Source organism: Purpureocillium lilacinum, assembly GCF_023168085.1.
Source record: "Purpureocillium lilacinum CBS 284.36 DNA, scaffold_3, whole genome shotgun sequence".
In the NCBI taxonomy this organism is placed as follows: Eukaryota; Fungi; Ascomycota; class Sordariomycetes; order Hypocreales; family Ophiocordycipitaceae; genus Purpureocillium; species Purpureocillium lilacinum.
The window spans coordinates 3,018,783-3,044,611 of record NW_027072113.1 but is presented as its reverse complement, the minus strand read 5'-3'; the positions used below and the strand labels follow the sequence as shown (position 1 = coordinate 3,044,611).

General features: G+C 60.8%; 7 protein-coding genes across 7 annotated transcripts; 2 read left to right on the top strand and 5 right to left on the bottom strand.

The window, feature by feature from the left end:
* Window positions 1–1,088: 1,088 nt before the first annotated feature.
* Window positions 1,089–3,550, top strand: PLICBS_004494 (uncharacterized protein; the record flags this gene model as incomplete). The annotated part of the gene is made up of 7 exons (XM_018326161.2): window positions 1,089–1,207; window positions 1,265–1,481; window positions 1,536–1,634; window positions 1,691–1,792; window positions 1,845–1,998; window positions 2,051–2,450; window positions 2,503–3,550. The coding sequence occupies 7 exons, from the start codon at window positions 1,089–1,091 to the stop codon at window positions 3,548–3,550; spliced, it is 2,139 nt and encodes a 712-aa protein (XP_018175913.1).
* A 343-nt stretch (window positions 3,551–3,893) lies between these two features.
* PLICBS_004493 (uncharacterized protein) lies at window positions 3,894–4,226 on the bottom strand (the record flags this gene model as incomplete). The annotated part of the gene is made up of 1 exon (XM_065600528.1): window positions 3,894–4,226. The coding sequence occupies one exon, from the start codon at window positions 4,224–4,226 to the stop codon at window positions 3,894–3,896; it is 333 nt and encodes a 110-aa protein (XP_065456600.1).
* Window positions 4,227–4,310: 84 nt separating this feature from the next.
* Window positions 4,311–5,374, bottom strand: PLICBS_004492 (uncharacterized protein; the record flags this gene model as incomplete). Its single annotated transcript, XM_065600527.1, has 2 exons — window positions 4,311–5,299; window positions 5,371–5,374. The coding sequence occupies 2 exons, from the start codon at window positions 5,372–5,374 to the stop codon at window positions 4,311–4,313; spliced, it is 993 nt and encodes a 330-aa protein (XP_065456599.1).
* Window positions 5,375–5,781: 407 nt separating this feature from the next.
* Window positions 5,782–6,030, bottom strand: PLICBS_004491 (uncharacterized protein; the record flags this gene model as incomplete). Its single annotated transcript, XM_065600526.1, has 2 exons — window positions 5,782–5,812; window positions 5,858–6,030. 2 exons carry the CDS (start codon window positions 6,028–6,030, stop codon window positions 5,782–5,784), a joined length of 204 nt encoding a protein of 67 aa, XP_065456598.1.
* A 3,271-nt stretch (window positions 6,031–9,301) lies between these two features.
* Window positions 9,302–10,467, bottom strand: PLICBS_004490 (uncharacterized protein; the record flags this gene model as incomplete). Its single annotated transcript, XM_018326162.2, has 2 exons — window positions 9,302–9,610; window positions 9,673–10,467. The coding sequence occupies 2 exons, from the start codon at window positions 10,465–10,467 to the stop codon at window positions 9,302–9,304; spliced, it is 1,104 nt and encodes a 367-aa protein (XP_018175914.2).
* Window positions 10,468–12,514: 2,047 nt separating this feature from the next.
* On the bottom strand, window positions 12,515–14,675 carry PLICBS_004489 (uncharacterized protein; the record flags this gene model as incomplete). Its single annotated transcript, XM_018326163.2, has 3 exons — window positions 12,515–13,997; window positions 14,058–14,359; window positions 14,502–14,675. 3 exons carry the CDS (start codon window positions 14,673–14,675, stop codon window positions 12,515–12,517), a joined length of 1,959 nt encoding a protein of 652 aa, XP_018175915.2.
* Window positions 14,676–23,358: 8,683 nt separating this feature from the next.
* PLICBS_004488 (uncharacterized protein) lies at window positions 23,359–25,028 on the top strand (the record flags this gene model as incomplete). Its single annotated transcript, XM_018326164.2, has 2 exons — window positions 23,359–23,563; window positions 23,665–25,028. The coding sequence occupies 2 exons, from the start codon at window positions 23,359–23,361 to the stop codon at window positions 25,026–25,028; spliced, it is 1,569 nt and encodes a 522-aa protein (XP_018175916.2).
* Between the last annotated feature and the right edge of the window lie 801 nt (window positions 25,029–25,829).

The window sequence follows — 25,829 nt, the reverse complement described above, 5'->3', positions numbered from 1 at the left end:
GAGCACCTTTTCGTTTCGCCGTGTTGGTTGGTTGTCGATTGGCATCACCCGCGTCGTAGCAGCTCCATGTCGGCGTCGGCTCTGCCCTGTGCATTCGGCGACGCATGCCTGCTCTCGCCGGCCGCGAAGGATTCGTCTAGTCCGTCGCGCTTCAGTGTTGTTTTCGTTGCACAGAAAGGCGCGCTGAAAGGCAGCGTCTCCGCCCGGCTGGTCGACCTGCAGCTTTGCGGTTGAGCCTGGCCGGCCGAGACGGCCAACCGAGTGGCCGCAGCACAGGAAGCTCCCGCCTGGCAGCCGCGGAACCCCTCACAAGTGGACTCGTCAATCGCAGATACGCGCGCCAGTCCGTCAGGCGTCCCAGTTCGGTACGAAGCGCATCCGCCTGCATCCCAGCATTCTGCTTCGTCGGCTGGCTTTTGCCCGCCTTTCACCGTCCTTCGGGAGCCGTGGACGCGCAAGCAGGCACAAGAGCATTCTTGAACATACCTACTTGCTTCCCGCTCCCCGCTGTTGGTCCTGGATTCTCAGCCTGCAGCCCACTCGGTCGCCTTACAAGCGATACTGTGCAGGCTTGGAAGGGCTCGCAAGAACTCACCACCACGGCCAAGGCAGGGGTCTGTGAGCCTACTGCAGCCCATACACAGGGGTTGGTCCCGTCCAACCACCTTGGCCCCTCTGCCTGGAGCTCCTGCTGCGTGTCGAGCCTCTTTAACCCCAGAGCCGCCCACCCGTCCCCAATCCTTTTGGCTGTGCACCCGCGGCCGCTTGGATTCTTCAGCCCGCTTCTGTTCCGGAAGCCCGCTGGTAAGCCAGGCCCGTGTTGGCGACCTCATCTAACGCGCTTGTCTGGCCTCACGCAGCGAGACCGGGCATAAACCTGCGCTCCGCCATCCATCCTGCAGGCCCGTCCTGCCGTCGCATCGCGACCTACCGGAATTTCAAACCTTACACAGCGCGCGCAGTGGGGTGCACAAGGCGTTCTCTCTTCGACCTCGGCGCGACGACTAGCCAGAGAGCCATCGCCGCAGTCGACTCTGGCCGAGTTCCCGTCTCGAAACGACGCCTTATAACGCGGCGCCGACCCCGCCATGGCGCTCGAGGCCCCTCTGCGGTCATCGACAGGACACTTGCACTTTCCGTTCACCAGGGAGGGAGAGATGTCTGCATCGCCAGAGGCCGACGGGCTTCGCGCTCCCATGAGAGTCGTGTAGGTTCAGCTCAATCCAGGCTCCAGGCATTGCCTTTACTTACGGTTGCTCGCCAGGTCATCCCCACCCGCCGTTACGGATTCGTCCATGCTGCGACCAAGTTCGGCTCAAAGGATCTCGTCCCACCCCATGAACGTTCTCAGCCCAAGTGATATCGTGGGCCCGTCGCCAGTGACGTCGAATGGCACAGAGACTACCGAGATCGAAGACGACGTGTCGGAGGAGGTGCAGCAGGCGCACACAACGGATCAGGACGCGTTGCGTCGCTCAGAGGTCGGTCACCACGCCAGCATTCGCGGGCGGAACCATCTGCTAATGCTTGGGTAGCTTCTCATGCTCAGCACAAACCTACCAGAGCATCTACGTCAGCCCACCAGCGAGGAGGCAGTGTCTGTTATCCACGCTCCTGAGAGCTTTGCCAGCTGGGTACGCGGTGACCGCTCTTCCTTACGGACACTGGACTGACACCAGCTTGTACGCAGACATCTACGGAGCCTACTGCTCAGGCCAGCCAGCCAAGCGAGCGGTCTTCCCCAAGAGATAACGACAATGACCCCGCAACCCTCAAGGAGACAAATCGCAAGGTCAGTTCGTGAAGTCGACCACACGGCGTGGTTGCTAATCCGGTAAACCTAGTCTCTGCCGCCTCCAACCAGACCGCCAATCTCGACCGATGTCAAGCCTGTACGGCACAGCATCGACAGCGCCGCGACTCCACGGGCCCAAGACCTGCAGGATATGCTGAGCGATAGCAGCAGGCTACGGTCAAGCAGCACAAGCAGTCTAGAGAGTGAGCAGGCGCGTGGCAGTCTCGAGAAAGTCGGTCGCTAATTAATATGCAGAGATTGATGAGCAAACGGAGGCAGAAGGAGACGATTACGAAGATGACGATTATTCGGGCATTCCAGATATCAGGCCCGTCGACGACGAGATTACTGCTTTGAGGTCAGCGCTCCAAGAGTGCTGGACGCTGTGCAACACCTTGGCCAATCTGAGCTCTATACACCGAACCAGGGTCTTTAACAATTCAGGAACTCCAGATGCCCATGAAAAAGCCTGGAAGTCATGCTGGAGGCTATGCCAACGCCTATATGAGAACCAGGATGAGGACTCTGGTTCCATGAATGTCCGCATGAACCTCGATTTGTGTCGAGACTTCTGTCAGGCCTTGTTCGACATTCGGCAGCGCAAGGATGAGACGGCAGACTCCGTCCTACGGGTCAGCTTCGAGTTGAATAATCAGTAAGTCGGATGCTTTTAGCTTGGCCCGACCGCTGCTGACTGCGTGATTCAGTTTGTATAGCGCCCAGGACAGCCGGAATCTGCCAGAGGCATTCAGGGAGCGGACTTTGGACTTTTATATCACGCTTTGCCATCGACTCATGAAGCAGCGCGGCGAGCTCGCTGAAGAGACTGACCACCTCTTGAGTGCCTGCTGGAGTCTGGCGGAGATGCTCTTCAGTCTCCGGCAAAATAGAAGAGACGGCAGGCCGCCCGATGAGGAGCTTCTCGGTTCGGCTGTCCAGGCATGCTGGGATCTTTGCGACATATTCAGAGATGGTTGGACACAGATACGGCCAGACCGAAACACGCCAAGGCCCAGCCAGACGAGCTTCTTTCCACCGCAGCCGAGTGACCAGACCGGGCGCGAGAGCAGGCAGTCAAACCGCTCCTCTCTGCACTCCAAGCGAGAGAGCGTGAAGAGCGCCCACCAAGAGGAGCGACCAAGGAAGCCGCCACCCGTCCCAGAAACCCCAGTCACAGAATTCGAAGACACGCCTGTCTCTCCGGAAAGCCGATCACCACAGATGCCGAACATCATGGTGCTTGGCACCACCAGCGATAATGGTCGCGGTGGCCGATGGTCGAGCAACGCATCCAACATGTCAAGCTACTCACGAAGCAGCAACCGCACATCAAGCACTGCCACCACCACTACAGCAACGGAGGATCCAAATATTTCTCGGTGCAAGGTGCTGGTGGTCCGCGCGGCAATGAATCTTGGATTTGACCGAGAGACCATCACGGACCCGAAGACTGGCGCGGCTGTGCTGCAAAAGTTCGTCCAAGGACTTCCGACAGGGTCTTTCGGCTCGTTGCCCGGCCACGCCGCTCTTCTCCAGCAGTACAAGAACGCGGTCCTCACGGACTCCTTCCTGCCTCGCAACCAAGCGCTCCCTGCCCATGGGAAGCGTGTCACTGCGCAAGACATGGCCAAGAGCGTGCAGGCCATGAGCAACAGCTCATCGCGATATGGATACTTGCGAGAGCTCTTTAAATTTGTCTTTCAATTCTCCGTCGACGAAGCAGAGGCACGAAGAAACGTTAGCATTGTGGTATGAAGTCACTTTGTCTATCTTTATGGATGCTCCAAAGCACTGCGCCCGACAAGCGGGCGGGTGAATACATCGGAGGGTGGATGTGATACAGTAGGAGGACAACTTGGTGGGAGCGGTGGTCTACTCGTTTTTCAGGCACTAGATACCCTATTTATTTACGTGTTAACGACACGCTACGAGTCCAATGGATGAGTGAACGACTTTTGCGTTTAGGAAAGCGCGCGGGAGTAGAGCCCCGTCGATCGTTCTGGGAACAAGGTCACGTCACGGATGCGGTGCTACGTTACGGTGTTATGTTATGTTCATGCCATTCCAAACATTTCCTAACCCAAACAACATCCAAACATTACGCGAGGTTGTCGCCCCGCGCCCCGGCCTCGTTCTCGTCCAAAGTCGCCGGTGGGGGCGACCCCCAAAGGTCGTAGTCGTCATCGCCGGTACCCGGCGGAACCGGCGACGAACTTGCCTCTGGGAGGCCGCTGGCGTCGCCCGAACCGGCCGTGGTAGCCGGCCGGTCGAGCGACGACGCAGCGCCCTCCCCATCCTGTCCTCCCAGGGAGGACGCCTCGAAACTCGCGCCAGGGAGGCGACCGGCGGCGGTGGTCGCGGTCGTGGTCGTGGTGCCCCTGGGCACTGCGGCGGCGGCAGCGGACTCCTGCAACGGCTCAGGAGGGGGCATGGCGCCCCAACCTGAGCCGTAGTCCGGGTCGGGCCCGGAGCCGGTGCTGATGGAGGGCGACGCCGGCTCCCCGTCCATCATGTCCTACATGTGGCCGGTGGGAGCGGCGTTGTCCTCCCCCTCCGCGAGGGACGGGATCGGCGCGGCGGCGGCGGTTGCGGCGGCGGCGGCGGCGGCAGGAGACGGCCGGGGCTCGAGGTCCTCCGGACCCTCGCCGAACAGGCTGTCCTCCTCCTCCTCCTCTTCCTCCTCCTGGTCCGGGTCCTCCCCGAACAGGCTGTCCGGCGAGGCCGGAGCCGGAACGGGGTCGTCGGCGGGGGCGGGGGCGGGGGCAGCGACCGGGGCAGCGACGGGAGCCGCGACCGGGACGGCGGGTCGGGGGGCCAGCGGATCAAAAAAGGTCGGGGGGGCGGGTCGGGTCGCGGCCTCGGCCGGGGGGTTGGTCGCCGCCGGGCTTGGGTGGTGTAAGCCGTGCGTCGAGGACAATGCTGCTTCTTGCGCAGGAATGGACGTGTTGCTCGGTGAGGGCGCATGCAAGCCCAGATCTGAGATTAAATTCCCTTGTTGGTATTGTTGATCTTGTTGGCCTCCAGTATTATTATTCACCGCCGGGAGGTGCAAGCCCATGGCAGAGTTGAACGTTGAGGTTTGTCCTTGAGCCGGTGCAGAACTGTTGCTCGCAGTCGGTAGATGCAGGCCAAAAGCCTGGTTGAATGTATTTGATTGTATTTGTGCAGCTGCATCGTTGTTGCTCAAAGTCGGAGGGGGAGGGTTGAGAGCCGCGTTGAAGGTGTTATCTAGGACAGGTGCAGATACATCGGAGCTTCTGCCAAAGTCAGGCCCAGGAACAAAAGGCGATTGAGGCGTCTGCTGAGGGTATATTGGCATGTTTAAACCGAAATTTGGCGACACATTTGCCATAACGGAGGGATCGACGGGCATGTAGCCGGCTTGGAAGCGCTGCGCATGGTATTGTGGTGTGTTGTAGGCAGCGAGTTGACTCGCCACGGCCATTCGCATGAGGTCCTCGTTGGTGTAGTAGGTTGGGTTTTCTGAGAGACCCATACTCTGAGCTGGCATGGTAGTACCATGGGGGTGTCAGCATTGTTTGTCTCTGCCCTGGCTCGGGTCAGAGAGAGCATACTCATGTTGCTGGTCATGTCTCTGACGCTTGGCAGCAGGCTGTCCTTGCAAAACTCCGGCGCTCGGGTCTTCCTCACGGGGGTGTGTGACTCCGGCAGGCTGATAAGGAATTGATGGGCCGGTAGGAAAGAGGTTTCGTGGGGGCATGGAAGCAGGACCAGTGGTTATGATGGGAGCAGGTGCGGCAAGGGGAACTTGAGCAGGGGCCAGAGACGGCGTGACAAAGGTTTCCGTGGAAGGGAAGGCAGGCGGGCCATTTGGACTTGTACTCGGAAGAGATGTAATCGGCTGGACCGGTCGGTTGATCAGGGGGCTGCTGTGCGTTGGGTATGGCGGGTTAGCAAACGGCTCGTGGGCGTGGAAGGACATGGAGTCGTGCGTGGGGCTCAACGCGACAACACCACAACACCATCTAAAAGACGATCTCCTCCACAATAGTCCGCCTTCACGAACGAGGGAGTAGGCAAAAATAACAGGGGTATGCTTACTTGAATCTCGGGTCACGGCCATATTTGCCCTTGACGTAGCGAAGCTGGCTCGCGCTGAGGCCCCGGCCAAACCGTCGGAAGCCATTCTGGATATCGGCAGATTTTGTTCCCGCGAGGGCCTGGTCCAGGATCCAAGCAATCTCGGCATCCGTGTACGTAGCGGATCCAACCATGGCTGCAGCGGCGTAATTTCGAGGGTCTCTCGAAGATGTCCGTGATTGAGTGATGAGTAAAGGCGGTGGGCGACGGGAGCGGGTCGTTGGCGCGCGCGCGGGAAGAGACTTGGGAGCTCGATTCACAGTCAAACGGGAGGTGAGACAGGTGCGGTTGGGACGAGATGGAGAGTTTCTGGGAGATGGTTGGTGCAGGGGAAAAAAGAGAAACGTCGGACGAGGGGACGGGGGGCCTGGCTGGCGGGTGGACGCGTTGCTGGGTGAGTGAATCACTGAGTGCGCGCAGCTGGCGGCAGGTGGTTCGTCCTGTGTTCAGGCCTGGCGGAAAGGGGGGTGAGTCAGCCTGTTTAGGCCGCGCACTCGCTCCCGTCTGGGACTCGGCCAGTGCGGACGCGGACGCGAAAACAGTAGCCGACTTGGACTGCTCGGAACGACGCTCCTCTCGAGGCTGGACCTATGCCCGTGTCAGTATATCGTTTCGAACGCCACAACAATGCCTCCACACACGAACTTGAACAGAACAAGGGGCATACATTACCTGAGGCAAGACTGTTGTTTCTTTTTGACTGTGACTTGATGTAAATCTGGTGTAGTGATGCTAAGTGTCGCGTTTTATGCCTGATAGGACGAGTTGCCTGACGCAACGCCAGCGGTGACGATGATGTCGTAGAACAACCAGACGGCCAGACGATGCAAAAACATCAACCGACTTTCATGAGCAAAACACTCGCGTGTCTGTCATTGGTGTCGAACCCCCGGGCAGCAAGATGCAAAGACGATGATGCCAGACCGTACTCGAAGTAAGTCGCGGATCTAGAATAGAGGAGGGTGCTCGAGGAGAAGAAAAAGAGGAGAGAACGAGCCTAAACGCTCGTCCTTTTAGAGACTCGAGCAGAAATACACATTCCCCGGCAAACTTGCGGCCTGGCAAACAAGGAGCACCATCGGTCGAACATTCACGCCCAAGTAGTTTCGGATAGAGAACCGTCCCGATTCTGGACTTCCCGAACGAGACCGCCGCGCCGCTTGGCGACGATTCCCGCCCAAGTCGAGCTCTACTATGTCCCCTAAGCCGATCTAGAGTTGCCAGAATGAGCCGATCTAGAGTTGCCAGAATGCCCAACTCTGTGATGATTTTTGGACTGTTTTGCCCAGATTCTGGGAACGTTGTTTCACGGGGTAGAGATGATTCTTCTCGCGGTAGAGGTCTAGAGCTCTAGGGGTAAGCATAGAGTGTCTTCATGGCTTCTTCATTGTTAAAGCATCTACAGCGGTGTTTTCCAAGTCGGTCTGCATAGTAATTCGAGACGGACGAGGGATGGTGTACAATACGGGTGGGCGTCAGCTGAGCGAGGAGCGTGGACGCGCGTGAGACGCAATCAGACGGCAGTGTGATCAGATGGCGGCGTGGACAATGGCCAGGATAATCGACGTGGACGCAAAGCGTGGACGGCACTTGGCATGGGCAGCAGGAGCGCGGGCGGCGACGGCAAGGGCGGCAGGTAGTGCGCTTCTCCCCAAGCTCTGCCGGCGCCAACGCCTCTAACGTTAACGTCTACTCCCCGCCGCCGCATCACCCGATGGCAGAACCGACCACGAATATCGCTTCTCGAATCAAACGTACGGGTGTCGGTGGCTCGTTGCTCCTATGCGTCGAAGAAATACTCCGTCCTTTGTTACGGCGAAAAAAGGGGAGTCCACGCCATGACCAGTTGTCCGCGCGGGCAGTGCCCAACCACCAAATCCAACAAGGCGAAACAATGACATTCGGTTGCTCTATGGTGTCTCTGACTCACCAAATCTGACTACTTGAGTCGTCTGTTTGACGATGAAGACCTTGGGTGGATATGGTGTGTTGACGATAGGCAAACACGAGGGTGGAGGGAGGGCAGCTTCGACGTCTGGTGGAGGAGGGACGATGCAGCCCCTACAGGAGGAGGAGACGGCGCGTGTAAGCGATCAACGACCCGAAGTCCCAGATTAAGGAGCTCGGTCGAGTGCCTTCGTTGCGCGGTCGTTGAGGGTACAGTGCTAAAGCACTTTACACATTATACTAAACTTGACCTCTTCGGTGGGAACAGTCATGGGGGAGAGCTCTAGCGCAGGATAGACCGTCTCGCCCGTAGGCAAAGTCAATGGCGTCTTGATGGTGCGCCGCAGTGACAGCATGCGAAGGAGTGGTTGCATGACGTTGGTGGCAACGCGGATGTCCCATTTTCCCGCCTCACCTACGGATTGGATGAGGAAGCTGTTCATCATCCAGGCACGCACACCATACTGATCCCAGAGACGTCTGCAGGTGCGGCCGTCTCTATGCAACAGGAATGCAGAATCAGCGTCAGGCACGTGCCGTTCTCCTTGTCAAGGCGCAGGCACTGCAGAACAAAGCCCGCGCGTAAGGAGATCCATACATGTAATTGGCTTCGTTTTGACACTCGCCGAGGCACCGTTGGATCGCGGCGTTGGTCAAACACCACCACGCAGCACTCACACCTCATCACCACTCAATGGCAGTGCACCGAAGCCCAATCCGTGAATCATTGTTCTCTAATCTTGAAGACGCAAGTAGGCTGCTCCGAGTTCCGATTTGTCACCAAAAGATCCCGTCCGTTTCACCACACGTCGACACAGCCAGTGCCATCAACTGCCGTCACGAGCTCGATGACCCGATGCCATTAGCTACGGTCGGACACAAACACCGTGCCTCGCCTCAACGTCCCCGGGTGCCGACGACAGCCCGAGTGCTGATATTGAGGGCACAAGTCAATAGGGTGACGCTCGCTCGCGATAGTTGCTTCCCTCGCCCAGGATATCGTCAACCACTCAGCCGACCGACCGACGAGCAAGGATTTCTCAGCCGCAACGACTCGAATCAATCGATATTTGCTGCGTTCGTTCGACTTACTGGAAGGGTATTGTCCACAGGTGTGACTGAGACAGTCAAGTCGAGGGAATCCTCGAGCTATACCGCATGTATCCAGCATCGTCCCTGATCTCGACTGTGGCTAGTCCCTCTCCTGCCGACACGAAAATCCGAATGCCGCCACTGGTGGGAGGAATCTACAGCCTTGGCTTGCAGGTCAACTTGGCCGTAAGACATGGCCCGTTCTATGAGCTGGCTGGTTCAAAGCTGGATAAAAACAAATTGCTCCGCTCTATATGCTAGTCTATCCTTCTCCTCTATGTTGCCTTGTCTAATGCCATCTCATGCCACCGTCTAGCATGCCCGCGTGTTCCAGTCGTCTAATCATGAAAACAGGAAAAAGAAGCCTCAGCAGAGACTCATGGGCGTCCCGCCCCTTGAGAATACGCCCAGCCAGCAGCGCACACCGCCGCCCTCCTCAGCACCCTCCCAGTCGTCCTCACCCGCCAGGAAATCCTCCTCGTCGCAGGCCAGCGGCGCTTCAAGGTCAAGCATGGCCTGCTTGAAGGCGGCAAGCAGGCGCACAGTCGTGGCGTCCCGCTGCGGCACCATGACGACGGCGCGGGACTCTGGGCCCAACGCGAGGTGCTGTCCGATGGCGGACGCAAGCAGCGCGGGGTGCTCATCGTCGTACAGGGGATCAGCGGCAAGGACGATCTGAATATATGCTGTTAGGCTTGATGAAGCAACGGCACAGACCCCAAAAAGGGTTCACGCACCTTGAACTGAAAGGGAGTTCCGAAAAGCTCCTGATCGATCTCATCTTCGTCGCCTCCCCACGTCAGCGGGCCGACCGTCAAAGAACCTCCCCTGGCTTCCACCAATGCCGAGTTGGCTTCCGCATTGTGCTTCAAGTTTGGCACAATGTTTGGCAGGTCACTCAACGCGACGGGAACCTTCCACAATGCGGCGGCAGCGAGGCCAAGCAGGCCTGTCCCAGAACCGAGTTCCACAACCGACGGCGGTGAGTGGCCGAGAGACTCGTCGAAGAACTTGAAGAGGGACGTGGCACCGAGACGAGGCAGGTGCTGCGCGAGGACGTACGAGGAGCCCCACGTCTTGAACCCGAGGGAGTCTCCAGTGAGCGCAGGCTCGCGGATGATGAGCTCAAAGGGTTCGTACGAGGCCATCAGGGCGGTCGGGTTTGAAGACGAGGCCTCGCTGCCGAGTGCGTCGGCGTCACTCCGAGGGGAGAACGGCCAGCGGCGAGTGATGTCTCCCATCGCTGAGCGGCCACAGCGCTCCGACATGCGCCGGCTGGCCAGCTCCCAGACGTGCTCTCGCTCGTCGTCGTCGGCGAGCCAGTCCAGGGGGCTCTTGATGATGGAAGATAGGTACCGCGAGGCTTCGGCCTTGAGTTGAGTGGCGAGCGACTCCTGCTCGGCGATGATCTCGTCGCGGCGACGATCATGGCTCCATACCGGCGGTGCGAGCTCCAGGCCAGCGAGGGCATCGACAAGGGAGCCGTAGGTGGGTTTTTCCCACATCTGGGGCAAGTCGGACGGCGAAGCCATCTTGTCCGTGTACGCAACGCGCGTAAAGAGTGTGGGAATGTTGAATTTCTGATAGTGAGGGAGAAGCGAAGGATCGGGAAGGGGAGAAGGTGTCGTTGTCTGCGCCGAGGCGCTTCAGAGACGGTCCATGATGCCGAAGGTATAACAAGTGACGATGATATCTCTTTCTTTCCAACAACGGCCGTACCAACACGCGTGCTTGCACGCACACTCACACGGACGCAGACCCCACCTAAGAACGGACCTGACGATTCCAGAATCCGGGGTAACGCGGTACAAGTAATAATAGCAATAGCAGTAGCGATGAGAAGGGAAAAGCAGCGCAGGACCGCCGTTGGAGGTTTTTCGGCGAACGGGACACCGCCCCTCAAAAAATTTCCAGGGTCCAAGACCACCCCCACCACCAGGGGCGAGCAAGTGGGCTGTTCTCCAATGGGGCCGGGGAGGGGGGGTGGGGGGGCCGACGGCCGGCCGGCCAGGGGAAGGGCGACAGAGGAAAAAATTGGTGCGACGAGACAGGACAGGCATGGCGTCCATTGGCAGGGCAGGTCCCGGCCCGGCCGGGTGGGACTGCACGCACGAGCACGCGCACGCTGCCTGCCTGCCCATCTCGCCGCCGTCGCCGCGCCACGCCACCAGCAGGGGGAGCGGCCGAGCCACGACTCTGGGATTCATGAGCTGAGGGCGAGCATCGTTCAGACCATCCCATCTCCCTCTCCCTCTGGCGCAGTTCCCGTGAGTGACTGTCCCCACTTTTTCTTTGCCCACGCCGCTGGCTCGGAATTATCGACATCTCCCTACCCTACCCTGCAAGCAAACCCAGCGCCGCCAGAGTTGTACGGTACTAGGTAGTCATGATAATTTGACAAGGCAGCATAACCATAATCACAAATCGCGACGGCGCGGGAGATGTGGCGGAAGGTATGAGAAGTCGTAGCTGGAGGTCCCCTGGGTTGGGACCGCCAGGCTGCGAGAGTACCCTTGCTGGTGTGCTGCGTTCGCAAAGGACTACGCGCACCCAGGTATGTACCTACGTAAGATGAAGCGCTGGACGGCAAAAGCACGACCTGCAGTTACTACCTAGTACGGGACGTGTACCAGAAGATGACCAGCGCCGACGTAGTGAGCACCAATGCAGACACCTGGTACTCGAGGCAAGGCTTGCGGCCCGGTCGCCGCGCGTCTCCCTCGTAAGCCATCCAGACTACTTGCTTCTCACGACAGACAGACAGAGGTGAACGGCCACTCAATCATGGTGTCTCTGCTCGATGGGCGGCCCGCCAAAACCAAACCCCAATGGCAAAATCATGTCCAAACGACCGAATTGACTCCATACCGCACCCATGTCTCGACACCGCGCGTTTCACCGCTCTTCGTCCGGCGCAGCAGATCCAAGAGGTCCTGGTAATAATCCATACGACCGAATGACCGACTGCCCTCATTAATCTTGCTCCTGGGGCGACTTACTCGTACTCGGTGGCACGGCGTCATCAGACCGGCTCCATGCGCGTGGGTCCTCCCGAGGCCCTGGGAGCTTCCCCCCCCCCCCGGGTCCGCTGGCCGGGGGCCCGCTTCGTCCCACCGTGACATACATCGTTGAACAAGTGCTCCTCCGTGCGGCGTCATCGCGGCCAAGCGAGCTGCTCTTGAGTTCAAATGCTTCTCTGTATTTGCCTGTAGGCTTTTCACTGCCTGGTGGTGGTATCAATCAACAAGACTATGCCCGCCTAGCGCCGTGGCGCCCAGATCAGGGCTGAGCAGTCTCGCCCCTGTGACTTTCCTGTGCATGCATGCCCATCCTGTCCCTGGTTTTCCATGCAAATGCAAAATGATTCCGACATATCCTGTGCGCCGTTTGCCCAATGGTCTTCGCAAGAGAAAACAGCACGCTCCCTGTCCGTCCGTGCCGAAGCACTGCAAAAGCAAAAAGGCAAAATCGTCCAAACCCATGTCCCTGAGTCTGTCTCCGTCACTTCCGCCTCTCGCTTCTCTCACTCGCCTCCCCTTACTCCTCGTCCACGTCGTCCAGGTCCCCGTCGAGGAAGTTCTACTCCCGGTCGGGGGAGCACTGCTTGTAGATCTCCCGCTTCATCATCTCCAGTCGGCCTCGCATGTCAATGAGGTCCGCCAGCTTCGACTGGGGCGGGTCGTCCAGCTCCGAGATCTCGTGGTGCAGCGCCTCGTACTTGCGGTAGTACGTCTTGAACTTGGTGGCCTTGTTCAGGACCTCCGCTGGCACCCTGTCGACCGGTCGTCGCTTCGCCGGTCCCGACTTGGCGTCGTTTTCCGCCTTGCGTTTCTTGGACGTCGTCGCCGGCGGGGTCTCATCATCTAGATCCGACGCGTTGGTGGGAGGCGACGAGGCCAGCGGCGACGACTTGGTCGGCGACGTGTTCTTGGCCTTGGTCGGTCCTGCGGTTCCTGCCTGGCGCGGCATGCCGACGTTAGCGTTGGCGTTGGGGAGACGCGGCTTGGACACCGGCGCCGGCAGCGGCTGCTTGGGCTTGATCCGCTTCGACAGCGGCGTGCCAGAGCTGGAGCTCGAGTCCTCCTCCTCGCGAGGGCGCTTTGCCGGCTGCTGCTGCTGCTTCATCGGCGCTCGAATCGGAGGCTTGGTATTGACGACGACGGTGTCCTTGGGCTTCGGCGCCTGTGCCTGTGGCTTGGGTGCGGGCTTCGCGATCGGAGCTTCGTCTCCGCTAGAATCCGAGTTCTCGATGATCGCTGCCGAGAGCACACGGCCGCCGCTGCCCTTGCCGGTGCCGGCTTTGGCCTTGGTCGGAGAAGGCTTCTGGGTTGTGGCCTTCGGCTTGCTCGGCGCACGCTTGGCCGGGGCGTCCTTTGCCAGGGGCTTCTTCGGCTTGGGGAAGAAATTCGAACCTGGTCGAGGCATCTTCTCTGTGTTAGTTTTGGCCTTGTCGCTTGAACTACCCTCATCTCTGGACGCAGAGCTCTCTTCCGCCTCTACCTTAATTCTTGGGGGCGGCGGTCCGACCGGACCGCGGGCAAGATTGGCCTGAAGGCGGCTGAGACATTTTCCCTTGCCTCGCTCCTCTTCGGGAAGGAGTCTCTGCCACTGAATCTCGCTCGCGGACAGTCGCTGCTTGTCGTACTGCTTAATGGCCCTGTCGATTGCCATCTGTCGGTCTTCCTGGGAGGCGTAGTCGTACTTCCAGACGTCGAGCTCCTTCCAACCAGACTGTCTTATGGTCCACAACTTGGAATCGGAGTTTTGGTCGGCAGTCTTCTCCAGCATCGACATGAACTCTTCGTCTTTGCCTGTCCACCTCTCTCGGAGGTAGTCCGTGCTCCGATCTTTGGCCGCGAGCTCGTGCACAAGCCCCACTCGCTGCTCCTTCTTCCGCTCGAGTACCTGCTGCGAGGCTGTGAGAACCGGAGACTGTCCACCGTTGGCGGCAGGCGTGGTCGGCGTCGACTTGGTAGCCAAGCTATTGTAGCTGGGTCGGGGCTTGCTTTTGGACTTGCCAGGTCCAGGTTTGGTGATGGGGACCTTGTCCACCACTTGAGCTCTGCACGCAAACGCCGTTAGTATCGTATCGCCATCTGGCACCGAGGAAATTGGTGAATACCTCTCCCGCGCGGCATCGTGAGCTGCCAGCCCGTTTTGGAGTGCTTCAATGTCGCTGTCCAGTCCCGAAGAGGCCGAGCTCTTGCCGGTGGCTGTTGCAGGCTTGGACTTGGGTGCTTCTTTGACCGTCTTGACCGGCTGCTTCTTGGAAGGACGAGGGTTCAGCTTCTTGAAAAGAGTGCTCGTAGTCAAGATTCGCTCCGCTCGGCGAGTCGACTCGAAGGGCTGAGTGAGGTACAGGTCGCGCGGAGCGTCATCGACGGGTTGAGAGATTCGGTGGGATTTGGAGCCAACATGGAGAGCCTAGGAAGTCAAAGTTAGCTCGACAGTGCACGAAAACATTGTGGAAAGGTGATTGCAGGTTCGTCCGGATTGTCTGGTCCTGGTTATGTGCAGGCGACAGACGAGGATCAATGCCTGTGGCGGTGCTGGAGGTTCAACGTACTGGGTTCTTTCCAGTGGAAAGGTGCAAATCATCGCCATTGCGAGCACCCTGAATCATCTGATTGACCACATCGTCGCTGAGGGAGACGATGAAGGCCTGCGGAGGGACGGTGGTGTTGCCGTCAGAGGCGCCGTCGAGCACGAGGCCGCTCTCGGGCACCTTGAGAGAGTTCATGGTGGAGTGCGTGCGCCAGAGACGCAGCGTATGTCAAGGTCGACGGGAATCGGCAAGCTGAGCTTATGCGTGGCGTGGGTGTTGGTGGTGAGGTTCGCTCGGATGTCGTCGAGGGCGGGAGTGTTGGTGGATGCAGATCTTCGTGACGTGCGTTGGTGATGTCGGAAGAAGATGAGGAGGGCGAGGGGGAGAACAAGTCCTGCGTGGAAGCGGGCGTTTTGGTCTTGGTCGAGCAAACGGCACCTTACATTGTCGACGATTGCTATTGTTCGGGCGGCGGAACAGTAGAGTGAATAGGCGACTGGCTGCTGAACAGTCGGCTAGAATCAGCAGCCAGCGGGAGAACAAAGGCAACCAGCTGCCCAGCGTCCCCCCGGGGGAGAGGGTGCGTTTGAGCTGTGCACAACTCGGCGGCAGACGGGGGAGCACCAAACAATTGCCAGGCCGAAGGAGAACGCCAAAGGGAAGGCAGGCAATGGGCTCGTCGGCCGGCCGGATCGTTGATGGTCGACGATGCTGGAGCTTGGGAGAGGAGGGAAGGCGAGAAGCGGGCGAGGACGGCGACGAGAGGGAAGATGCCGCCGGTCTCCGTCACTGGACTGGGCTGGGCTGGGCGGGCTGCTGGCTGGCTGGCTGGCTGGGCTGCCCGGGTGAGGGAAACGGATGGAGCCAGTGGGTGGGCGGGAGCGAAGGACGGGGGAGTGGAGGGACCGGAGGGACTAGAGGGACCAGAGGGGGGACTGGCAGCTTGCTTGCACCTAGAGTTCCACTGCCTCGCCCGCTGGGCTGGGCTGGGCAGACTGGGCTGGGGCTTCTTGACGGAGGGCCGGACAGGGGTGGGGGGTAGCCTGCGGTAAGGTACCTGCGGTACCTGTAGTACCTGTGGTACCCGTACGTAGCAGGCGAGGCGAGGCACGGCACCACACCGTAGCGGCCGCCGCAGTCACTCGCTCACCCGCTCGCTCGGGCTGCAGCCAGTTGGCGGCGGAGGTGGACGTGGTGGAGGGCGTGGGCGCAATGGCGCGTGGTGGATCGCCTCATCATCATGGGTGGCAGGCTGAGGTGGTACCACACGCAGCACACCTTCACCCGCGGCTGCCCTGCGCTGGATGGCGACCAAAGAACCGAGCGAGGGGCGGCCAGGTACTTTGAGTACATGTCACGACGAGGTGCGGTTGTGAGGCAAAGCAATGGAAGAGCCACTGCAGGCTGAGGGAACTGGGAAGCGAGCGTCTGGCGAGGCACCTGGCGCGGCTGCGAGGGCCAGCGACGACCACCTCGTACCTTGCAATGCCAGCCCTGTCTCGAGCTCTCTCCCTCTCGCTCGAGCTCGAGCCCCATCTTCGCTCTGGTGACGAAACGTGAGGCACTGCCCGCGGGCACCTAATTACGGTGCCGGCCCATGTTTTGCCAGCCTGCCTGGGGTGCGCCGGAGAACATTAGCATTAACCTTGGACGTTGCCGGGTCCCAGTGGGGCCCGCTGGCCAGGGCGGTGACCTTCCAGTGTCTAATAGCTCCCGACACTGGTACGCATGGCGCAGCGCAGGCAATGTCAGAGCGCGCGCGTTCGGTGCCTGCCGTTTTCCATGGAAGGCAAGGTACGTCCACCGTACGAGGCTCGCTGCCACGACAATGGATGGAAGCCTCGATACCGTCCGTATTCGTGGGCTGAACAGCCTCATCAAAACATCAGAGCAGGCAGCGAGGAACCGAGCGCTTCACCAACGCAGCCCTTTTCTTGGAAACGGCGTCGCAGCCCAGAAACTGCAGCGCAAGGTTTCGAGGTACGGGCGGCGGTCCTGCGCCAGTGGCCGCCACGAGCGGTGGGCCCGCAAGTACACGCCAGGTACCGGAGGTACCTTGCTCAGTGCCTCACCAGAGGTGGCCCCCCCGGCCAGAGGCACGGGCAGCTACCGCGACGGCGGACACGACGGGCAGACGGGCGGATGGACAGGCGGCCAGGGTTTAGGAGAATGTGCTGGCTCGGCCGGTGGCCGGTGGCCGTGTGTCGGGGCTCCTCATCGTCGTCGTCGTCGTCGTCGTCGTCGTCACACGAGGCACGAGGAGCAGAGACGTCGTTGCATCGATGGATGGATGGCCTGATCTACCGCGATCTCGCTGGCAGCGCTGCCGCGGCCGCGGGGCAGGCGCCGCAGATGACGATGGGCTCTTGAGGGTTTTCTGCGACGCAGGCATGGGGTCTATTATATCTCGGACTTTGCAAACACAGACCCGTTGAAGGTTATTGGGCGCCGCTGGGCATCTACTCTACTGCGCCGTACGGTACCTACGCGGGTAGGAAGGTAGAATTCATGGCCCGCCGAAATTTAGATTTCGTTCCTGTTGAACCGTGGGTGGGTTTGGGTGCGAGGCGCCGAGCGTGTTCGAACGGTGGTGACGGACGGGGTCTGCCCCAGAAGCAAGGCCAAAGGCAAATTGGTGCCTCGCATCGTTCAAGGTTCTCTCGTGCACACACGGGCAGGTGGTGTACCTGGGCCTCGCCGGTGCAGCGAGGTCCGTCGGTCGGTGGTCGCAGCCATGCGTGAGCCACGGCTGCAGGTCCGGATCTCGTAGCACCTGTCTCTCTCTGCACGCTCACGCACAGAGGCTCATCGCTGGCTGGCTGAACCGGCCAGTGGCTGCCCGCGATGCAACGCGTGCCTGGGCCTCGGGTTTGCCGACGGCTGCCGACCGGGGCTACTTTCGAAGCTGTCACCTTTTTTGACGAGTCTTCTGCGCCGTCCGGAGTCCGTGTCTGGCGCGGCTGGCTGGCTGACGTTTGATTCTGGTGTCTGGTGTCTGTTCTTGTTTCGTCCCGCTGCAGGCCGGCGGGCGCACGCCAGGAACATCCGCCGCTGCCGCCGGTGCTGCGTCCCGTCTTGTTTCTTCTAGTTTTCCATGGTTTCCATGGTTCCATGGGCCCCGGCCATCCGACCGTGACTGCGAGCGCCCCAACATGTTACCGCGGGGCTCCGTGTATTCCGTTTCTGCCTTTGATGGCTCATACATTTTATGTACACGAGCAAGGCGTAAAGTAGACATTCTGCTTACGGCGACACCATGAGGCCGCAAGAGTCATCGAGCACACTCCTCGTAGCCGCGATACTGTACATCGGACACGAACGCTCGTCCATCCACGCAACCCGAGATGCCCCCCCCAAAGATGGCCCCCCCAAAGACGCTTCCCCATGCGGACTGGCACGGCGGAACGGCAATCCTCGCGCGGGAACTGGGACCCGAACGTGGCTCTGCCCGCTTCCATTCGCGTCAACCCTCGCCCGCTAAGGCTCGCCGAGCTGACACACTGCCGTGGCGCGTCCAATCAGCCGCGCCCTCCGAGCCCCCCCACCAGCCCTGGACGACTGGACTGCCACACTTTGCCTCGACAAGCCACCCCTCCCCGCCGCCGCCGCCGTCACTCACTCGCGCTCCTCCCGGTCCCGCGTGCCTGGTCTGGTCTGTTCCTCGCGAGGTACGGAGCCGGCTGGAGCTGCGAATGGAACTCCCGCCAGCAGATCGCTCCCGTCTCGCGGTAGCCCTCCCGCCTCGCTCCAGTCTCCAGTCAGTATGTACATCTACAAATACAAGTGCTAAGGCCTTGGCCGCCCCCGCGGTGACGAACAAGTACGAGCGGCCATGCATGGTCACGGCCACGGCCACGGTCACGATTACGGCCAGGGCCACACGAGCAGCGCAGGCGGGCAGGGCCACCATGACGGCTGTGCAACCAGCATCGAGCGTCACCGACTTGGCGTGGCCAGTCAGTCAGCTGCTTGCCGCACCAGGCGAGCCAAGATGCCCTCCCCTCTGCGGCTGTTCGGTCAGCGACCCGGATGGGCGCTGGCAGGTCTCACCCCTCGCTCTGGGCAAATCAGGCGGCCGCGATGCCATTGACCCTTTGCAGCCTCACGGTCGACCAAGGCTCGAGGATACGGGCTGAAACTGGCCCTTCAGTACCAAGTCAGCACCACATCGGGCTGCCCGGCCACCGCACGTCGAACTCGGTCAGGACAGCGGCATATCAATCACAAGCCAGAGCGAGTGCCGTTGCTGGCTCTCCGCACCCCTCGCTCGGCACCGTGTGTGCTGCCTGCTATTGATGGGTCGACACCTGCAGGACCGCCCGCATCCCCAATTCTCTGAGAAGTGCGCCAGCGGCATGTTGTGCGACGTACCATTCGAGCTGTCCCTCTTCCCAATGAGGCTCGACAACCTGCGACATGCCCGCCGTCAACTCCCCCCGCCCAGCCCGACTTGCTCTTCTCTGCCGAACTCTATGGACGCAGCGGCAAAGAGACTGGTGCGGATAACGGATGCCCTTATGAAGTAGTCGCGTTGCTCGCCTTCAAGGCGACATAGCCTGCTGCCGAGCTGCATCGCCAGCCAACCTGTCCGTGCAAGGAGCATATACATTTATTCTTGCACGCCTTCACGGCCCCTGCCGCCTTTTTTGGTGGGAGGGCTGCTGAGGCGGGCGGGGCCCCGAGACAGCCCAGGCTCAGAGAATGTGGCACGAGACAAGGCGACTAATTGGGGCTCCCTGTCGGTGCTTGAAGCTGACATCACCAGCCAGCCGAGCAGACCGACAGGCTGGATACGCCGGCGCTCCTTGTGTCACACTCTCGACGGCAGCCTGTTGAACGCACGGCAAAGCTGCAAAGCTCGACTCACGCCGTCGTGCACGTCACATTGTGTTGGTGCCGTGACACTTGTGCTCTACAGGACGTTGCTGCGACGGCCTGGGCGCCTCTCTGAAGGGATGGCCGTCTCTGACGCCCACCACCGCCCGCAATTTATCAGCAGACGTCGGGTGGAGGTCGAGCAGCCACGAGGTACCGCCAAGGTATCGACATTTGTCTCGCGTGGGGAGGGGTGTGGCTGCAGCAAGGGTCAGCCTGCGAGCGATGCGATCCCCGGCCACGACCAGAATTGGGCACGGAGGATGCACCCGCCGACGAGGAGCGGAACCGTCGATGAGAAACGGGTTGTATCTCTCCCCATTGCTGCTGATGAGGGCCCTTCTCCAGGGATCGGCCCGGTAGACGGTAGAGGTTGCGGCGGCGCATCGCATCGTCCTTGGCGCCGTTTCTGCGTCGAGACACTGTAGCGGGCTGCATCGACGCAAGGGAGCAAAGGGTGCGTTGGTTCGACGACGAAATCGACAATGTATGGCCCTGTTCCTGAAACACCCTTGTGCCTCAACGCAGCGTTGCTGGGCCTCGGGGGCACAAACCAGCGGGCGAGCAACGCGCTCCCCGGACGATGGTGATCCCAAGAGCACGGAGTATCTCTGCTTCTGAAGGCTGGGGCGACCCGCGGTACATGTGGCCGACGGATTCGCCGTCTCCGTCTCCACCGACTGCGGGCGCGCAGAGACTCTCAGCGAAGCATTGATAAGCAACTCTACATTTTCATGGTGTTGGCACACAGCACCGGTCGCGGCGTCAGCGTTGGCCGGGCCGCCAGTGATGTTTCACGCCGGAGGAAAAGGGCCTTGACGATTGTCGTGTGCCTTATTACGAGGCTGAAAATTGGCATTCATCAGAGCAGAGGCGGGCAGGAATGCGAGATCGCTCGACGTCTTATTGCACCTCGCACAACAGCATGGGGAACCACGCCCATGTCTCGACGTGGCCAGGCTCATCCAAGACAGGCGGCTTCTCGGTTCATTCCTCATTCATTTCGCCGACCATAAAGGGCTCGGGATCCCCCCACTCAGCCGTCTATCCAGCCGCGTTGCACACGCCGCCGTCCAGAGGGCAATAATTGCCGAGGCGCCGGGCTGCCTGCTCCCTCGAATGCTCCCACGAGCTGAAGAGCAGCAGAGTCCCGGTCCAGAGCAATGTCGGCATCGAGGGCAACGGCGCGACGAGCCCCTCCAATGGTTGACATGGGCGGCTGGACAAGGGGATCCATCCTTTTGCCCTGCCCTTGGGCAGTCGCCCTGGTCCCATCGGCCGTTGGGGGCCCGGCTAACGACAGAGACCTGGTCTAACGAGCATCCTGGATGGCATGCGCCGAACTGACAGGACCCCGGCTGACAAGGGCGCTTCTCGAGGACATCGCCCACGGCGGCTGGTTCATCTCATCCAACGTTGCAGGCTCCTCCATGCACATACGGGATTGGCGACTCATTCAGTCGTCAAGCGCCAGTCACTCGGTATTACTGTGCCGTACAGTACTGTACTTGACAGGACAGACTGCTGCTCAGAGCGCGGAGACGGGTGGTCCAGGCGTCGCGCGCTCCCAGCCAAGGCCGGAGACTCGAGGGCCGAGGAGACACAAAACGCAGCGCGGCAGGATCTGAGTCGGGCGACAACAGGCGACTGGTCGCACAAACGCTTGGTCCGGCCGAGCTGAGGGCGTTGGGCGTCTTCTTTTCCCCGCCAGCAGGACAGGAGAGGGAGAGTTGATGGGCTGCTCGGCTTGTGCGTCGCGAACTCGAAGCTTAATTCCTCTCCCTCGGCCGCCATGGCTGTGTCAGGGCTGGCGATGAGGCACTGGGATACGAGTTGCATCATCATGCCCGCCGTGGCCCCGTCTTGGCTGTCGTTGCAGCCAATGCAGGGCAGTGGCAGGTTATCATACTGCTCACACCACAGCGCAATGCTGTGTGTCTATATGTATGTGCGTACGTATGTACAATTGAGCGCATGTCATGCGTGCGTGCGTGCGGCATAATGTCGCCGCCGTGCCTCTTCGAGTGACTGCAAGCTGCAGCTCTCTGGGCCGCCTGCTTGTCCCTGCCCGCCGAATGCGAGCACTCGGGCATGCGGTCGTTCGGTTCCATGCTTGTTGCGACAGCGACAGCGAGCCAGCGAGCGCTCCGCTTCCGCCGGACCAGCCCGCTGCACTCGATGCGAATGGGGCATGGCGCCGCCTCGCTCGCATCGCTAGTCGAGGTGCTGGCTCCGCAGGGTCTGCAACCCGTTCGTCGTCGTTCGCCGTGGTGGTCGTCCTCGCCATGGTGGCCGAGACGAGACTGGGGCACAGAGAGCCTGATGTCGGGATCGATATTTCTCTCACTCTGCCTCTTTGCTTCGTCTCTCTTTCTCTCTTGTCCGTCTTGCCGTTGACCGCTTCGCAGAGCCGAGGCGAGCCTTTTCTCCATCCAATCCCCAAAACGAGATCGAGGAGTGCCAGAGGGTGGCCCGGTCCGCTCGTGCCCGCGGCCATGGAGGGAGCCTCGCCTCCCCCCCGGCCTGCTCCGTCTCGGCCAGCTTGCCTGCACGGATCGTGTCACGGACGGGGACGGGAGGAGGGAGGGGTCCTCGGTCATCGTGCTTGAGTTCGTGCATGCTGCTGCGTGGTGCTGCTGCTGCTGCTGTGGTTCCGGTCCCGGAACCCGCCCCCCCCAAGCCCAGTCCAAGTCGACGGTGCCACCACCCACCACCACCTCACGCATCCACGCCCGCCGCCGTGCTGTTGCCGTCCATCCATCCATCCATCCATCCAGATTCCCATCCGTCCCTCCCCGACGGTGCCCCGCCCTGGAGCGTTCTCGACACCGACTTTCGAGAACCACCCCGGACGCCATCTTCGGCGCGATTCGTCCGTCCGCCACGTTGGCGTGAGCCGCCGGGCTGGGCAGGTGGAAGCGTGGCTGCAGCAGCGCCTGGGGTGGCTTGCCTGGCCCGGCTTCCTCACTCGTTCGCCGGCTCGCTTACTGTGGCGGCCATGAGCAATGGCCTGGAACTGGGGAACGGGTGTCGTGTTGGGTGCGTGAAGTACCGTGGCGTGCAGGGTACTGTACGGATGGACAAACAGCAGACAGACAGACATTGGACAGACAGACAGACTGCAACGGTTGTTTGTTGGCCTTTCCTCAACGGCCCGCGCAACTCTGACTGCTTCCAACAAGGGCGTGGTGGTGGTGACTGAGCTTAATCCAGCGTCCCGCCATGCGCCGCCGGCCAACTGGCGTGGAGTAGTCCATGATGGCTATGAGTGGCTCGTCGACGTACATGCATTGCAATGGCGTAGCAGCGGCATCAGATGATCTGAGTCGTTCCGTTACAGTACAGTACGTATCGCATCTTGAAACACAATCTCGTGCCCATTGCCGAAGCGAATGTCATGGGCATCGATCGGGTCGTCGGAGACGCGGGTTTCATAGACGACAGACGAAGCGAATAAACGAGCCGGGTCCCCGACACGGCACATTCCGTTTACAACTCAGGACAAGCGCCACATGCCCTTCGATTCAACAGGGCAAAAACATGGGCCAGACGGTCGAGGCACCTCGAATGGCCCGTTATCTCTCCCAAAATGGCATCAAGTGGCATCGTTATGGGATGCAAGGCCACCCATGCCGCATCCGCCCAGCCTACAGTCGCGATCACAGCACGGGACAGGAGGAGATGCGCATCTCCGCGCACTGAAGGGCGCACAACCCTTCCGCTCAAAAAAACATGCATACGGCTGATAAGAGGGCAGTTGATTTAGAGTGCGCAGTTTGAACAAACCGGGGCGGGATCGTCGACCGCCACGCGCGGGGGAGACGTCTTGGCGAAAAGCCACCACCACGGCGAACGAGGCACGGGTAGGCGCGGAATCAGCGACAGAACAGTTCTTCGACGCCGGCCTGTGGCGATGGCGGCACGGCAGTCGGCGTGTTCCCCTCCCTAGGCGGGCTGTCGCCTTGACGCCTTATAAGCCGACGTCGTCGTGTCTCGGGCCGTCATGGTGTTGCGGTATCAGATCCGAACCTGCGGGAAGACGAGAGAGACTACACCACAACCAAAGCGTGAGAGCCACGTAGCCGAGATACCCTCGCACAAAGAGATGCATTCTGCAACGCTCTTGGCCGCAGCCGTCGCTGGCCTGGCCGGCTCGGCTGCGGCAGTGACGGTGCACGGCGCACTCGTCTTTACTCGCCACGGAGACCGTGAGACTCTCTCTCTCTCTCTCTCTTATACTCACTCTCTCACACGCCAGTGGGCTTGAATGAATCAGACAACTTCGGCTGACCAGATCCGTGACACGCAGGGACGACCAAGTGGTACAAGGCCCAGGCGCTCACGAGCCTCGGCGCGGAGCAAAACTACCAGGTCGGCGACTCGTACCGCCAGCGCTACCTGTCGTCCTCGTCGCCGGACGCCATCCGCGGCATCTCGCAGGACAAGTACGTCTCGTCGCAGGTCTTTGCCAGCGCGCCCGACCAGGGCATCCTCATGAACACGGCGACGGCCTTCCTGCAGGGCCTCTACCCGCCGCTCGAGGACGTGGCCCCGGACGTCGCCTCCCAGGGGCTCAACAACGGCACCAACAGCACCAGCCCGCTCGGCGGCTACCAGTACGTCGTGCTGCACGGCGTCAGCGACAACTCCCCCGACGCCATCTGGATCAAGGGCGACGATGAGTGCCCCGCGTACACGGCCTCGTCCAAGGGCTTCTCCCGCAGCGACGAGTTCCGCGCGCGCGACGACGCCACGCGCGGGTTCTACGCGCGCTTCTACGACGTGCTGTCTCCGGGCGTGTACAACCTCAAGCGAGAGGACGTGTCGTACGCGCGCGCCTTTGACGTCTTTGACCTGGTCAACGTGGCGCGCATCCATAACGCGACGTCGCCCGCGCGCAACGTCTCGGACGAGGACCTCGCGCAGCTGCGCACCCTCGCCGACTCGGCCGAGCTGGGGCTCAACTGGAACGCCTCGGAGCCGATGCGCGCGGTGGGCGCGAAGACGCTCTCGGGCGTCGTTCTGCGGCAGCTCAACGCCACGGTGTCGTCGCGCGGCGCGGCGCCCAAGCTCTCCCTCCTGGCGGGCAGCTACGACACGTTCCTGGCGTTCTTTGGGCTCACGGGTCTGCTCGATACGGGGGCTGACTTTCACGGCCTGCCCGAGTATGCGTCGAGCATGGCGTTTGAGCTCTTCACGGACGGCAACGACGACAAGTCATTCCCAGCGGACCCGGCGGCGAACCTGCGCGTGCGATGGCTGTTCCGCAACGGCACGGCAGGCACGCTGAAGGGCTTCCCGCTGTTCGGCACGGGCGAGGCGTCGCTGCCCTGGCCGCGCTTCGTGAGCGAGATGCAGAAGCGCGCCATCACGGACGTGGGCGACTGGTGCGACAAGTGCGACTCCAAGGCCGGATTCTGCGCGGCGTACCGCGACGACGACGGCGAGGCCGGAGGTGCGGAGAAGAACAGCGGAGGGGGTGGCGGCGATGGTGGCATTTCGAAGGCCGTGGCGGGCCTCATCGGCGCGATGGTCACGCTGGCTGTGGTTGCTGTGGTGGGAGGGTTGGCGTGGATGGTGCTCAGGAGGAAGAGAAAGGGGGCTGGTCGGCAGCAGGGAGACAAGACGAGTGTGCGGAGCGGTAGCACTGATGAGAGAACGGACACGGTATAAGGCGAGAAAAAGTACATGCGTAGCTGGTAGTGTGCTCAATATAACATTCTCTTTACCGGGAAACAGCAACAGGTTCATCACAGGGTACGACTTCGTTCAGGGGGCTCCCGAGATAGCTTCACAGAGCCACTGTAAAAGCTGTCGACGTCCAGACGTATTTCCTACATCCAGCCCAGTGGTTTTACCACTATGGCGAGCCCCCCTTACCCGTAGAACGCGTGAATTTACCCTTCTTCTTATCCAGCAACCAGGGGGAATCGCCGTCGACACTCCGCCCAAGTGTATGCACTGTCTGAGCTATTTCGGCTCATTTGTATCTGGATCGTTTCTTCTTTCGCCAATTCGTCGGAAACACATTCTCGTACCAGTAGGCCAAAGACGCCCGTGGCGGCGCGAGCAACACGTCGCAAGCCATGTAAGCCACCGGGAGGCTGACGCGCGCCGGGCCGGGCCACGCGACCACCCACCGCCCAGCCTCTTTCCTCCATGGTTCGTTTTCTTTTTTGCCATGGGGGCGAGTAGGCTCTTCCGGATTCTGGGCCTCTCGGGTTCACTGAGCTGGGTGGCCGTTCTTTCTTCTGTTTCATTTGTCGGGCTGCTGGTTGTGCTTCCCCGGAGGCGCGCGTGAGAGGCAATATCTTCAGCCTTCCAGCCTTGGTGGACTGGATACGTAGCCGCGAACATCTCTCGTTGGTTCCAGTTCCGGTCACTGAGCGAGAGTAGTATATGCCCCTACGCACACCCTCCCGGAGTGAAGAGAAGTACGTAGTTTTGACCAGGCCTACCTCACCTGCCGTCGGC